This window comes from Blennius ocellaris, assembly GCF_963422515.1.
Source record: "Blennius ocellaris genome assembly, chromosome: 9".
NCBI classification, from domain to species: domain Eukaryota; kingdom Metazoa; phylum Chordata; class Actinopteri; order Blenniiformes; family Blenniidae; genus Blennius; species Blennius ocellaris.
Genome location: NC_137658.1, coordinates 10,484,685 through 10,499,036, shown reverse-complemented (window position 1 = coordinate 10,499,036; position 14,352 = coordinate 10,484,685). Strand labels below are relative to the sequence as shown.

General features: G+C 42.8%; 3 protein-coding genes across 3 annotated transcripts; 2 read left to right on the top strand and 1 right to left on the bottom strand.

Annotated features, from left to right (window-relative positions):
• Nucleotides 1–193: 193 nt before the first annotated feature.
• On the bottom strand, nucleotides 194–10,404 carry hmgxb3 (HMG box domain containing 3). Its single transcript, XM_080501977.1, has 21 exons — nucleotides 10,264–10,404; nucleotides 9,347–9,505; nucleotides 9,033–9,207; nucleotides 7,949–8,458; nucleotides 7,690–7,797; nucleotides 7,446–7,580; nucleotides 7,132–7,367; nucleotides 6,715–6,824; nucleotides 6,550–6,630; nucleotides 5,999–6,081; nucleotides 5,795–5,896; nucleotides 5,471–5,611; nucleotides 4,954–5,261; nucleotides 4,657–4,784; nucleotides 3,575–3,706; nucleotides 3,290–3,474; nucleotides 2,980–3,202; nucleotides 2,758–2,891; nucleotides 2,339–2,458; nucleotides 1,995–2,204; nucleotides 194–1,550 (listed from the first exon to the last, which is right to left on the bottom strand). Exons 2-21 carry the CDS (start codon nucleotides 9,484–9,486, stop codon nucleotides 1,017–1,019), a joined length of 3,795 nt encoding a protein of 1,264 aa, XP_080358103.1. The 5' UTR covers nucleotides 9,487–9,505; nucleotides 10,264–10,404; the 3' UTR covers nucleotides 194–1,016.
• A 639-nt stretch (nucleotides 10,405–11,043) lies between these two features.
• Nucleotides 11,044–12,196, top strand: LOC308134909 (SLC35A4 upstream microprotein; the record flags this gene model as incomplete). The annotated part of the gene is made up of 3 exons (XM_080502756.1): nucleotides 11,044–11,058; nucleotides 11,343–11,441; nucleotides 11,980–12,196. The coding sequence occupies 3 exons, from the start codon at nucleotides 11,044–11,046 to the stop codon at nucleotides 12,175–12,177; spliced, it is 312 nt and encodes a 103-aa protein (XP_080358882.1). The 3' UTR covers nucleotides 12,178–12,196.
• Nucleotides 12,197–12,714: 518 nt separating this feature from the next.
• On the top strand, nucleotides 12,715–14,204 carry LOC308134908 (putative UDP-sugar transporter protein SLC35A4). Its single transcript, XM_080502755.1, has one exon. The coding sequence runs from the start codon at nucleotides 12,739–12,741 to the stop codon at nucleotides 13,711–13,713; it is 975 nt and encodes a 324-aa protein (XP_080358881.1). The 5' UTR covers nucleotides 12,715–12,738; the 3' UTR covers nucleotides 13,714–14,204.
• Nucleotides 14,205–14,352: the final 148 nt, after the last annotated feature.

Sequence of the window (14,352 nt, the reverse complement as noted above, 5' to 3'; positions counted from 1 at the left end):
CCGTGTGTATATTTTAAATCTTGTCATATAGGATTAAACTGAAGATTCTAAGAATAATGTGATGCATTCTAAAGATGTCCTAGTAATTTTTAAAATGTCAAGTGAGTGACAACATTTTTTTTAAAATAAACAGGCTTTTCAAAGGCATAAGATTTATTTTCAAACAGCAATGTTGTAACAAAACAATTTACAGAACACAAACGTCCTTATTTTTATGTAGCTTCGATCTACACAATGTACACATTTTCTGTCGTGACCTTTGACCAGTCTGATGGATTGGAAGCCTCAATGCAGGTTCTGTTCTTCAACGAGCCGTATTTCATAAATACTAGCGATATATTGTCAGCTGCTTTTTACAAGTGACAGGTTCACATCAGCTTAGATACCCAATGGTATCTTTCATTTTTCATCTGGAAAATGCCCAAAGGCCACAAACTAAGGTCCATTATCACAATATGATATACAGTACAGTTGACATGTAAGTGCTTTATCATCATTGCTAAAAGCAAATGTCAGTAACAAAGGCAGCAGGTGAGAAAAAAGACAAATGGTTGGATACTGGCATTTAGAGCTGATGCACAACAAGAAATAAATCTTTCTTTCAGTTTCTGGAATACGAAGGTGAAGCCCTCATGTGTGTATCACTCTCATATATTCTTTGAGCAAGTTTTTTCATGATGAAAAAAAAAAAACATTCTTTCAGTCATTTCAGAGGCATCGGGTTCAGTCTCTAGTATCTTCATATTACTGTTACTCTCACTTATGGTAAAGACTGTTAAAAGTTTCTTGTCGCTTTCAGTGGGTAAAAACACACCCTACTTCAGTGGCCACTCAATCTGTACATAATACTTTACTTTAGCATTAATCTCTATAGTAACAAAAAGTACACTTCTTTTAACCTCGGCCCATCTTTCACATATTTAGATTCCTCCTGCTAAAGCCATAGATTAGACTACATTTGCAGTTGTACTACTCGACTCTATAAATAGTAAAACATCTTCGTTTTTGTGCTGATATTAACCGTCATTAGGCAGCACGACTTCATAAGTCTCCAACTCGCCTTCCTTAGTCTGTGCCTCCGGCCCGCTTCCTTCATCGTCCTCCTTCTCCGTCTTGATCTGTGCCACGCCCAGTCGATACAGGGCGTCCCGGATCACCACCTCCCCGGGCTGGCAGGCCTTCACAACCTGGCTGATCTGCTGACTCACAATGTCTCTGCTGGCCAGGAAATCCACCAGACGGTTGTAGAGGTAATAATAGGCGGTGTTGTTGAAAACCATGGCTTGTCTCTCTGCGCCGTCCTCCATTTCTTCCGTCATTTCTTTCTCTTCCCCCTCCGTCTCCAGCTCGGCCACCAGGCTGACGTAGGGCTCCAGGTCTCTGCACAGCTCCATGGAGTGGTGCCCGGGAGCAGGAGGCTGGCGGGCTAGCGGAGGATGGACCAGCCAGCAGGAGGACGACCTGGTGACGGGGTGGACCTGTTGGTTCTCCACCACCATGGACAGGTCGACTCTGTACGGCTGCTCCTGCAGCTCGTCGCACGACACGAGCTGACGAGGAAAAAAATGGGAAATAATCTGGGGCGTGTAACGATGCTTCACAGGAAATACACGTCAAATAATCCTTTCAAAAAGGGACTATTAAAATACAAGTGCCAAAGAGCAGGTAAGGTTTGGTAGAGTCTTGTAGGTGACAAGAAACTAAATAACACTCCGAATTGTTTAGTCTTACATTTGGATTCAAAATGTAGTTTTTTTCTCTCTCAAATCGACAGACTTCCTCTTTAATGACAACAAACACATTTCTAGTGGATCGTCTGAGTGCAAAACAGTGGAGCTTATTGGCAGAGGTGCCTTAATTAGGTTGAGTAATCCTCGCAAAATTTCAGTCTCGCCAGAAAGACCAAATTTACTCAACCACGAGTGAGAGGCGTAACGAACAAATAAAGAAAAACTTTGTGTGCTTAATTGAGAAATGTGATTAGAGTCACGCACCTCTGGCTTCTCGAAGGGATCAGAGAAGCAGCCTTGGTTCCGGCCCCACATCTGGGTTGCCAGCTCTGGATACTGCATGTCGGCACATAGTGCCACCTGACGGGCGCAGTCGCAGACGTAGACCGGAGGCCAGTAGCGCGAGGACAGCAGCAGGTCCACGTGGTCTCGAGCTGTCTCGCCTCTCACCAAATACTTGGAGGAACATACTACCTGGAGACGGGCAGATGATTAAAAAAAAAAGACTGTTGATGGTTTATTTGGCTGACATGGCAAAAAAAACCCTGCTATAATGCAAGTTTTGAATGTACCTTTTTTTTTTTTTTTTCCACTCAAAGTGTTTTTACCTTATGGGGGCAGACCTTAGACAGCTTGCCAGCAGTGAGATGTGCGGGAGGCTGTGAGGCCGTGGACAGGCCACTGTGTACAAGTGCATACAAAGAGACCAAAGAGGCCAGCAGCTCACCCTGACGTGGAAGGAGGCAGAAAGAAAAGTTTCATCAATACAGAGAAACTGGAAGAATAATTAAAGGAACCTTTGTATCAAGTGAATTAAAGTTCACATGCAAAGCAATTTCCCAAAAACCACCCCCGGCCAGAAAAGCTTATTTCCGCAATAAAACGAGGTGTTTGCTCAAATTTGAACTAAAAATGCATTGCATGTTTAACAATGGCGCTCTTACTCTTTCAACATGGTACATAAAATACCAACGCTTATAACTAATAACGGCACATTTCCCATTTCCCCCCGGCCTCGTGTACACACCTTGGTGGAGCCGGGGCTGACAGTCACTCCACAGCGCCCCAGAATCGCTCTTAACTCGTCCTCGGTGTGATCTTCGATCTGGCTGAGCCTCAGTTCACCATCATGGATGAGACGAACCAAAACGGACGGCTCTCCTGAAACACATGATGCAATCCGCCAACGTTAAAAAGGTTTTCACTTCAGACACCAGACGCGTGTGGACCACGTGTTTATCCCATGTACCTGAAAACTGCCGCGTATGTGACAGAACCTTGTCCTTCTCTGTGTTGATAACGACGGGACTCCTCATGAGAGGGGGGGCAAAGGGGGCGATGATGGAGGCATCCACCCGGGTGATGGGGATATCTGTGGGGAACGCCGCCTGCTCCAGGGCCTCGCTCTCCATCGTCAGCCAGAAGTCGTCCACGTGCACCTCGTCGGACACGGACAACTCGGGCCAGGTGAACTGCGGAGGCGCCACAGAGCATTCAGACGCGCACAACACTCTCAATGCCACAGCCATGAGGAGGACGCACGTGAAGTGACAAATCACCTCCACGTTTTTCAGCTCCAGCACGTTGTTCGTGTGTCGCTGTGCGATCTCCACCTTTGGAGCGACGCCACAAATGCCGCAGATCATGTCGTTGTAATCTCGCACCGTCAGACATTCAAAGGCCCAGTAGCCACTCAAGAGAAGTTCTTGCACTTGAGATGATTCATCTGGACTGAGAGCATGGACTGATGCAAAAAAAAAAAAAAAAACAGAGAAGATGAGAGAAACATTTGACACCAATACAGAGAATTGATTTACAGTCGAGGAGGACCCCGTCGCACTCACCGGGGTGAGTGGGGGCGTGGTCGAGGACGGTCCTGACTGCCTGAGAGGGCGACAGGCCCAGTTTGATGCTGGCTCTGATCTTAAGGAACAGGTCAACACTCACAAGCAGCCTGTTCCCAATATTGAACAAACCTTTCAAAGAGAGAATCAGTGAATAGATTTATAGGAAAAAAAAAAAAAGAAAAATAGGTCAACCCACAGCTAAAAAAGGAAGACACAAGCTGTTCATAGTTAGTCAGAGTTACAGTTACCATAAATACACATCATGAAGGCGCCTTGTGTTTGGCCTCAAATCTAACAACCCTGAGTCCTAAACATTTAACATTAAACAATCATCAGAATAGGCTAAACGTCCTGAGTTTAAGATTGAAATCGTTAATATAATGATAATCAGCATTCTCATGAAGCTTCCAGAACATTTTGAAAATAAGTCTTTGAGAGGAAGTAGTGGGAAAAAAAGCACCATGTGCGAGAATCTGATGACTATGCAAATAAAAGCTGTCATGCCCCCTTCTGGCTGATTAGTGAAGTACGAGGGATTCGCACAACAGTTACACAACAAAGTGTCTATAATGTTCAAGAGTGGTAATAATGTATTGAAAATACTCACATTAGGTTATTAAGTTGTAATTGTATTTATACTCAGGCACAAGAATCAAATTTTGCACCTTTTCAACCAATAGGTTGATTATAGGTCAACTCATATATTGAATATTAAAATGTTTTAATCAGCATTTCTGTAGGAAAGAAGTTGAGGTATCCAACAGAAATGTTGGCTTTTTATTTGCCTTTTTTTTTTTACTGAATATAGTAAATCATGTCATTTTGATACACTTTTGTTGTCCGAGAAGTCTGCTTTGGAAAAATACCTTTTAACAGGTGAGCCGAAATGAACGAGTGCAACTGAAAACAAAACTAAACATGGCTAACTTTTACTTTGAGTAGTTTGAGAGAGGAGAATATGCTACTCCTATCCAGGGAGTTAAGAAATATTATTTCTACTTGTGATTGAGAACAATTCAGAAATTGTAACAATATTGTACGTTAAAAACTCTTTGTGGACACTTATCAAGTATGTTTACCTGGATGCAGGTTGGTGAAGCTGTGCAAGGCCAGACACTGAACATTTAGACACACTTTGAGCTGCAAAGAAGCCGTCTGCATCAGAGTTTCAGTGAGCAGCCAGCAGTCCTCCTGTCCTGCTACAGTACTACAACACACACACACGATCATACAAACAGTAGCATAGATCTGGGGACCAGACAGCAAAAGAAAATACCAGAACAGACAGTAAAATGGCAAGCAAGATCGGTTGCAGTGCAGTGAAAACTCGAAACGACAGAACCAAAGAAGAACACGAGTGACCTTCATCTTCTCACCTCTGACTTCCTTTAAACAGAGGGTAGTTGCACAGACCGCAGTGGGTGGCTGCGGATTCATAGAACTGAGGCCAGCCAGACTCAACAAGCGTCTCGGTTTCACCGCCGTCTTCCTGCTGCTGGTCACTCCGTTGAAACAGAACAATCTGGAGACGGTTGAGCTCCTGAATGAGCGTTAATGTATCCTGAAACTCGGCTTCGCTCTCGGGAATCTGCAGGGAGCTGCGCAGTAGCTGCAAAGTACTCTGGCGCTGGATCTCCTTCTGAGCAGGACTCAGGGCCTGGTATGGATCCAGCAGAGACGCCGACTGAAAAAGGAAGGACAAACATTCACAATCACACATATTTATGATTTAAAAGTCAGAACATTCTAAAACTTTAGGTATATGAGCATTTTCTTTTCTTTTTTTTTTTTAAGAGTTGCACATTTACAATAAGTTAGTAAAATATACGCTCTCTGATGACCATTACATTGGTCAAGAAAATGTACAGTTTCGTTAAAAAAGGGTCAGCCTACCTTTGTTGTCTTGGTTTTCTTCAGAGTCAGCTCGAAGCCACATTTGGGACACAGTGCAGGTTTGTGTCTGTTCTTATACATGTAGTCACAGGATGGGTTTCGACAACGACCCCTGCCTCGTGCCGTGGACAGTCCCAAGTCCTGGGACAAATTGGAGGAGATACATCAAGAGAAACATCCTGGGGCAAAATGCAGCAGCTCGCAAAAGCATTCATACGCCCTTGAAGAAGGGAGGGTATGAATATGTGTGCAATCCATGGTACACACTGACCAGTGGAGTCACTGACATTGAGACGAGACAAAAACTCTAAGGAGTGTACTCACAAAGGTGGAAACTTTTTGCCGTTTGTAAGGAACAAACGACAGAACATTCACGATCTTTTCAGTCTGAGAGACAGACCGGCTTCTGTCTGCTGAGTCTGCAACCTGCAGAAACAATGAATGAAATGACACTGTGATCAAACTCTTACAGCCTGTATTGATGTTATTGTCTTCTCTACAAATAGATGCCAATTGTGTGTGCGTAACCTGGGTAGTTGCGGTTCCTGGGACTGTAAGGCCGAGCTGCTTCAGAGTGCTGGGTTTGAGACCTGAGAAACTCTCTTGAGGCCCTGAGGTTAGAAAGACGACCACATCAAGTGACAGACAGCAGAAACCTCAGAGTACACTCACAGAAAACTGCTTCTCAGTACTGCAAACACGAGCCAGCACAAGTCAATGATAGGAATTATAAGCAATAAACGTGAAAGTCATTGAGTAACAAAAAAACAAAAAAAAAAATAATTTTAATTTCCAACTTGATGTTGCAGATTTGTTGTTTTGATTTAGCAGTCTTTAGGGGGTTAAATTTCAGATAAAACATTTAGAATATTTAATAAATGCAAATCACACAGTAAAACAGCTGGCCTCCTTTAATAAATGTATTGAATAATTCAATAAAAAAAATCAATACTTAACTTTACAACATTGCTGAGGCTGACACAATTTTCTATAGTGTGAAGAAATTCAGACTACAGAGTTCTGACTACTTCACACAGTCTTTGTTGGTATAATAATAAGCAAAATCAAATGTGCAGTACCAGAAGATGATTTGTTGGTGTTTGCACTCTGACATTTTCCTTTTTCTGGAAGGACAGTTACGAACTGAAACAAAGCCCGGCCTGAAACACAAACAGAAATATGACTCAACGTGTAATCCGCGTATTTTTTTTTAACACAAAGAAAAGAGGGTCGTTTTGTTTCACCTGTACTGTTGCAAGCAGGAAGGATTGGTCTCATGGGCCTCTTGTGCACAGCCACAGTGCTCCTGTCCTGACTCTCCATTATAGCAGTTTCAGAATTGTTTTTCAAATGTCTACTTGATGGAAGAGAAAGAAAATGTGTCATGCAAGCTGCAAAATGTTGACAAGGCTTAAGTAAACAACTGTTATAAGTACATCAATCTTCTTTCTACTGCGCTTTATTAAAGTTAAGGTTGTTGGGAGCTGCAGCAGATCCCAGTGCACGAAGGCTGAAAGCACGAACAAACGATGAAACTGTCTTTAGAGCCTTAGCGCTACCACCTGCAGTCGGGGTTCTGCATAGTCTGCACTCTTTTCATCCAAGGTTGACAGTTCATGGTGTGAAGTCCACACAGCAGCCAGCATTTGCATGAGACTCACCTCATCTGAGCCTGTGTCTTGATGCCGCTGCCCTCTGGTGGCTTCCGGGATGTAAGCGCCTGCTGCTTTTTGAAAATCTGCTGCGCGTCTCCACTGTTAGTGCTGATGTTTGTTTCAACATCAGCCTCAATCTTCTGAGGAGGTGTTGGCGTTGATTGAGAGCTTTGATTTGACTTGGACTTGAATGCCTTTTGCTTTTTTTTCTCAGGAGCTCCTTTTTCTTCCGTCTTCTTTGCCTGATTCATGAATGCAGCAGAATGTAATGGCATTGCGTTTCAAATGACATGCTTCTTAAAGAATTACACGGCCCTTACCGTGGGTATCCACTTCCCGCCTAAATGGTTCCCGCATTCAGGACATGTTGGCGGTTTGTGGCGGGTGACGTACATAAATGAGCAGCCGGGGTTGAGACACCTCCCATGACCTCTTCTGGTGTACGTCTTCGCGGACTGCAAAAGGCAAACAGTGGAAAATCTTCGGTGATGAAGTGAAAGCATTCTTTATTTCAAAACCTTCAGAGCCGAATGCTTACGCTCGACTCGTATGGCGAGTCCTCACCATTTTATATGAAGGTGTGGCGGTTTGCTCGATCCCAGCTCGTACAGGAACCATCATCACTGGGCCCACAGTGCTGACACTCGCCAAAGACTTGGGCTCAAGTAGATTCTGCAGTGAGACAAAAATGAGCACAACACTATTTGGGGTTAAAAGGTCACTTATAAAGTTGTTTTTTTTTTTAAAATTCCCACCTATTTTTAACAGTTGAAATTAATAAATGCATTGTATGTAGGAAAAGGACATTTACAGTAAGTTTTACCTGTGTTGGTACGATGGCTACCACCTGCCCAGGTTCCCCCCGTTTCTGCTGCACCATTATCCCACAGTGTTCACTACTGCCAGCTCTTGTCTCATTTCCTGTCTGCGTGGTCACATTTGCTACAAGGTGGGCCGAGGCCTGTGAGACGTGGCTATCTGCGGAGGCCGATCCTTGGACTGATACGGAGGCAGAAGACGAGGGCCGGGTTCGCTGGAAGGCCACAGAAGGAGACATGTCTGCCGTTTCCTCTGCTACGTCTTCAACAACAATGGGGTGCTCAGAAAGTTCGATCTCTTCAACCAACCCAAGAGGCGGGAACTGGGATTCCTGGGTTACAGATACTGAGGGTATGACTCCTTCAGCAGGACTGTCCAGAGACTCGGCGCCCGCCTCTGACTGAGAGCCGCCAGGCTGGTGGTTGGAGGAGCAGTCTTTAGACAAGACGTAGTAACTGGTTCTGGGGAGGATTTTACGGAAACCTGGCAGATCTTTGGAGGGGCTAAGAGATGACTGGGAGAGAAGCACAAAAATAAAGTGTTGAATCATCCGCTCACTTTGCTGGACTCAAGTGAATTCAGTCATTACTGAGAAAAGAATGCTTCTTCACATGTGTCAATTAGTTTATTAGTTTAAGTATATTTATTGTTGCATATGTATTCATTCTTAGGAATTTAATTTGGGAGATAGAAATGGATCTCATGTCAAAATCAAACTCGGAGGGAAATTTCTAAAAATGTAGGCCAGTTTGGTCAATGACAGACACTTTTCTTTGGACAACGACAATTATTTATATTTCTATCAGAAACTGGTGAATGATGAATCACTACTGAGCACAAAACCATCAGTGTTGATTGTCTGAAGTCGGGTATTAAGATTTACATGGTAAACAAATACGATTTTGAAAGAAAAGCAGAAATTTTAACTTGCATACCAATAAATTCTCATCAAATAAAAATTGTTTCTGATTCCTACTTAAATAATTGCCTATGGAAAGCTGCGCTATTTCATTATTGTAGTAAAATAAATTGAAGGTACAAAAACTGCTCGTACATTTTGTACACACTGAAAGAAAGATGTAACTTACTGTATCCATGCCTTCCTTCTCCAACTTGGCTTTCTCCAGGTAGTAGCTTTTCTCTGCCACGCTGAGCCTTTTCCAACTCTCACTGATGCGTTTGTTGATCTCCGATTGGGGCAGATTAGGGATTCCCAGTTGCATAATCTGGTGAACATCAAAGTAATATAGCAGGTAGGCAGACCTAAAAAAAAAACAAAAAACAACAAGGCACATAAACTTGATGTGATACTGGACAAAAAGGCAGACATTTCACATATCATTTTCAACATCACTGAGCATTCAGATAAGTGGCTACACAACCTTTTTGATATGGACTTTACCTTGGCTTTTTGGGTCTCTCAGTATTGTCTTCTTGAACTTTATTCTTTCTCTTCTTTGCAGTCATCGTCTCTATTTGGTTGCGATTGCTCTCTTCCTCCTCAGTCACTTTCGCAACCTCAAACATCTCCAGTTTCTCCATGATTCCCAAGGATCTTGGACTAAATGAAAAGCAAAAAAAAAAGCCTGAGATGAGCCCTGTAGTACCATGTATGAGTGCATAAGTGCCAGCTGGAGGTCACATGAAGATCGATATGGGGATGCTGGGAATTCAAGGAACTGGGGAAAGAAAAAGAAAAAGGAAAACCAAACTCACATAGTTAAATTATAAAGTGACAAGCTGAACCCAGATTACGTTGATTTTGGTGGGTCTCATCATTCTGTTTTGAGATTCTGTTTAGAGAAATTTACAACAGAAAAGAAACTCGTGAAAAATTAAGGTAGACTTTATAGTGATCTTGGGTTTACTGTGATCTTCTTGAGTGCAAATTGTCAATCAAGCCTTAAAGCATCTGGAGGGCGTTTAAACTTGTATCTGTCAGTTTCTCATGTGAAGGAGGATGAATGCTGGAGAGCTTTTTATGGTGTAGTAGTCCACGATGTAATTGTACACGGCATGCTATAGAATATATTAATTACACGACTAAACATGCAGTAATGCGTATGTAATTGTGGGTCCCAGCCCCACCACCTCATAATAGAGGTAAGTTAGCAATAGCAGCTGATGAGGGCTTGTTAAAGCAGCTCAAATACGTATCATTTCAGCTGTCCCCGGTGCATTTGGCTCAGATATGAACTGTATCCACGTTAAAAACGCGGCTCCTTCCGTGCTCTGACAGCAGGTTTAATGGCGTGTGTTCATACTGCCTGCACGGTCCGCCCGTTAACCAATGAAATCCCTGCTTATTGAAAACCTTACCTCCGATGACCCGAGGCTCTGCAAACTGCTCTGAACGGCCACTACGACTCCCCGGACAAGTTGGGCATTGTGACCACGGTGCGTAGTGCTGAAAAGTGCCAATGCTTCATGTTAAGTGGAAAACAGAAAAGTGAAAGAGCTCTAAAGGAGCTCCGTTTTCTCGACGTCTTGCAAAAAACATGGCGCTTCGTTGCCATGGTCTTCGACCAATCACAGTCGAGAATAAACCGGCACGGACCAATCACAGAAGACGTTTTTGACACGTGAAAATAATGTGTTTTTTTTCAGTGGACAGTATCGGTAATGGGCATGTGAGGACGCTGTTTCGTGTTTTTATATTATTATTATTATTATTATTATAGTAATAATAATAATAATAATAATAATAGTAATCAGTCAGTCAGTCATTCTATCTATCTATCTATCTATTATTGTATTTCTTGTTTATTACTTGGGGGTGTGGGTTTTGCTGAAACAAAGCAATTCCCTGTAAAGGATCAATAAAATGTCAAGGACAGAACATGAATAGCTACAAAGCAGATAGAATACAGTATAGGAACAAGCAATAGGAATAGAAATAGAAATACTTTGTGGAAATATCTGCGTATTAGTAGTTTTCTATTGCTCCTCTCTCTCTCTCTCCCTTTAATTTATTTTAATAAGCAAACAGATTCGTAGAAGTTTCATTCCGTACACTCTGGATCCCCAGTCTAAACTAATCGATTTGAAGCAGCAGTTCAGTCTAGCTAAACGATACCAGATCTACTCGCTGTGGAAAAAATGGCGGATGACAAGGTGAGCGAGCCACTGTGTTCTGCTTTCAAATTGATTGATTTCGCCTGTTTGGTGAAATGGCAGCGAGAGCTCGAGAAGCCGATGCGCTGTTTTATCTGAGTAGCGTGCAGCTCCGTGTTTGAGATGATTGAGATCGGAGAGGATCAGCTGAGAAACGACTCGTCCTTTGAGCTGCTTAGGGGCAGAAAACTTCCAGAAAACTGTTTACCGATAGGGGGTCAGATCGCCCTCGGATACAATCAAATCTGAAATATATTTATCTCATGGTCTGCTTTTATTTCCAGGATCCTTTAAAACAGTTGAAAGATCTAAATCAGCTTAAAACCCAACTGGAGGAGATCCAGAGGAGAGTGGAGAGTGAAGTTTCGGCAGGACTTCCTCAGGTAAATCCTCCTCATGTTCGTGGATGTATGTGGGTTCTTTCTCTGGTAGAAAAGTGTGACTTTACCAATTATTGTTGCCAATTCCCTTTGTTGTTGTATGTGTCTGAACAGATCACTGACCATTTATTTCGTTTACAACAGAGCCTTATAACAGCTTTACGAAGTAATCATGAAGACACATAAAGGAAACTAAATGATATAAGAGTGATGCAGATTATAGCAGGAACTTATTTCAACACAAAGCAAACGACATGGGGCTACAATAATTACCACACCGAGACCAAATGCTGCCTCAATGAGACACCAAACAACCTTGAGTAGTTGAATAATGATTCGTATGAGCCACATCATAGTCACATTGACACAGGAACATTAACTAATGATTGCTAATACACCAAAACGTAACAGAATATAACAAGGAGAATTGCTCAGGCTTCAAAATGAATACATAGAGATGTAGGATCACCATCATGGTACAATTTTCTATGTCAGATCTCCAGTAGAAATGAGGCTTATGTCCATTTTGTTGTTCTTGTAGGGAAGCTCTGTGTTGGGGTCGCCATTTCTGAAAGGCTTCTTGGCCGGCTATGTGGTGGCCAAACTACGCTCCTCGGCCATCCTGGGCGTGCTGCTGGGAACAGCCACTGGCATTTATGCGGCACAGAACTATCAAGTGCCCAATATTGAAAGGACCGTGAAAGACTATGTGAGCAGTTTGAAAAAAGGACCGAAGTAATTTGGGCTGACTGCTGAGTTTGCCAGTGACATAACAAGCCACAGCTCACTGAGAATTCAAGATTGATGTAAACTGGATGATGGATATTTTCCTTTAACTGGAAGTTTTCTTGGGATGTACAAAAAAAACCTGGCTGTTTGCTTACATTTGTTTGTTTTTTTAATGATTTCAGGCTCTTTTTTTTTTTTCCTTCTTTGTATTGTTCAATGTCACACACCATGTAAAACCTTGCCATTTCAGAGGGTTTATATTTTGGTCTTGCACAGTTCATAGCCTGTTTTAGATGAGCTGCCTCGAGCAGCTGTTATAAATAATTTATGGTCATGTTTAAAATATGCAGTATTTCCTGTGAAGTTTTCATACAGTTTTATTTTCCAGCGCAACATCCGCCAACAGATTTATATAGAGAAAAACTGAATCCAGTATTTTATGAACAATATTTAAATGGTTGAGATTGACAGTGATTTACTTTTAAACAACCGGAAGTGAGGGTTTGTTTTGCAATACAAATAGTGTTCAGGTGAGTTAAAACTGAGAGAGTTTTGTTGTGCGTTGTTCACGATGATCGTCATTGAGAACGTGGGGCCCACAACCTCAGCGAAGTTGACGCCTGAGTGGGTGAGGAAGATAAAGTGGGGTGTCCTTTTAGGCCTGATGGTCCTTATCTATGGCTCTCATGCGCCTCTCATCACGCTCACCAAAGAAGGTGGTCAGGTCCCTTTCAACCCGTCCTCATGTGTCGTAATGATTGAGTTGGCTAAACTGCTCATCTCTCTGGCCACCCTCGCCGTAACCGGCGGTACGTCAGCGTTGCATGCTCCTCCGTCCTTTGCCCTTGTGGCCCCCTACGCAGTCCCTGCCATACTCTACGCCCTCAACAACAACCTGGTTGTCCTCATGCAGGCTTACATGGACCCAAGCTCATACCAAGTGCTCTCCAATCTAAAAATTGCCTCCACCGCTCTGCTCTACTCCCTCTGTTTGGGGAGGAGGCTCCGGCCCTCTCAGTGGCTTGCCCTGGGCCTCCTCATGTTTGCAGGCGTGTGCCACAGTTATAGCAGCCTCGACCTAGAGGACACTGAGAACGCTGAGGAAAGTCCCAGGCTTCATATCACGTCGTGGGGGATTTTCCTCGTGCTGCTCTACTGCTTGGTTTCAGGGCTGGCAGCGGTTTACACAGAAATGGTGCTCAAGAGCCAGAGGCTGCCGCTCAGCCTGCAGAACCTCTACCTCTACATGTTCGGGGTGGCCATCAATTTGCTGTGTTCCTTGTCCTCTCTGGCAAGTGACAAGAGCTTTCTGGAGGGCTATTCTGGAGTGGTGTGGCTCATCATATCAGGGCAAGCGGCTAATGGACTCCTGATGTCTGTGGTTCTCAAGCATGGCAGCGGTATCACCAGACTCTTTGTCATTTCCTGCTCCATGCTGGTCAATGCTCTGCTGTCTTGGGCTGTATTAGGTTTGCAGCTCACTCCTTTCTTCTTCTTACCCGCCGTAACGATCGGACTGGCAGCTTACCTTTATTACAGACAGTAAAGCCTTTAAACAAATAAAGCTAATTTAACTCCAGTAGAGCTGTCATCAGTCTGCCAGGAGATTATTTTAGCTCCTGAGATTTTTCAGAAGTGTTTTTTTTTTTTTTTCCTTTGCCTTTTATTTATCTGCCTTCTGAAATCTAAAATGTTTTGTTTGCTTTGAGAATCTGCCCCAATGTTTTTGATTTTCTGGCAGATTAATAAAGAGTTGATGATCTTGTGAGGTGAGTCCTAATTCAAAGCCGGCTACACACTGTGCAATTTTAACATGAGCCAAAACCAAAGATATATTATTGTTATATTTTGTCTGGGACGGCCTCACATTGCACAGTGTGTAGCGGCCTTAAGGGTTTTAAAAAATATTCAAAGATCCACCTAATTGTTTGACAATGTCTGAGTAAATTATTGTTATAATACAGGTAGATAATATATGTTAAGATAAATATTCTAAAGTGCTGCTTTGGTCTTCTTTTTTTTTTTCCATTTTGTATCACATCCTCTGCCAACAGTGTAATAAACATAAATATACAGTATGTTATAAACCATTAAACTGTCAAACATCTATTGATCCTGGTATTTTTCATAAATTATACACCCATATCATATGCAATAGTAATGTATTTATTGTTGCTGGGATTTC

Excerpts from the sequence above, each read along its gene's own strand:
- hmgxb3 (XM_080501977.1), bottom strand. The coding sequence starts at position 9,486 with ATGGAGAAACTGGAGATGTTTGAGGTTGCGAAAGTGACTGAGGAGGAA. Across the intron at positions 8,459-9,032 it reads AGAAGGAAGGCATGGATACA|TCATCTCTTAGCCCCTCCAA; the intron begins GTAAGTTACATC and ends CTTCTCTCCCAG. Across the intron at positions 5,897-5,998 it reads CAGGAACCGCAACTACCCAG|GTTGCAGACTCAGCAGACAG; the intron begins GTTACGCACACA and ends TTGTTTCTGCAG.
- LOC308134908 (XM_080502755.1), top strand. The coding sequence starts at position 12,739 with ATGATCGTCATTGAGAACGTGGGGCCCACAACCTCAGCGAAGTTGACG.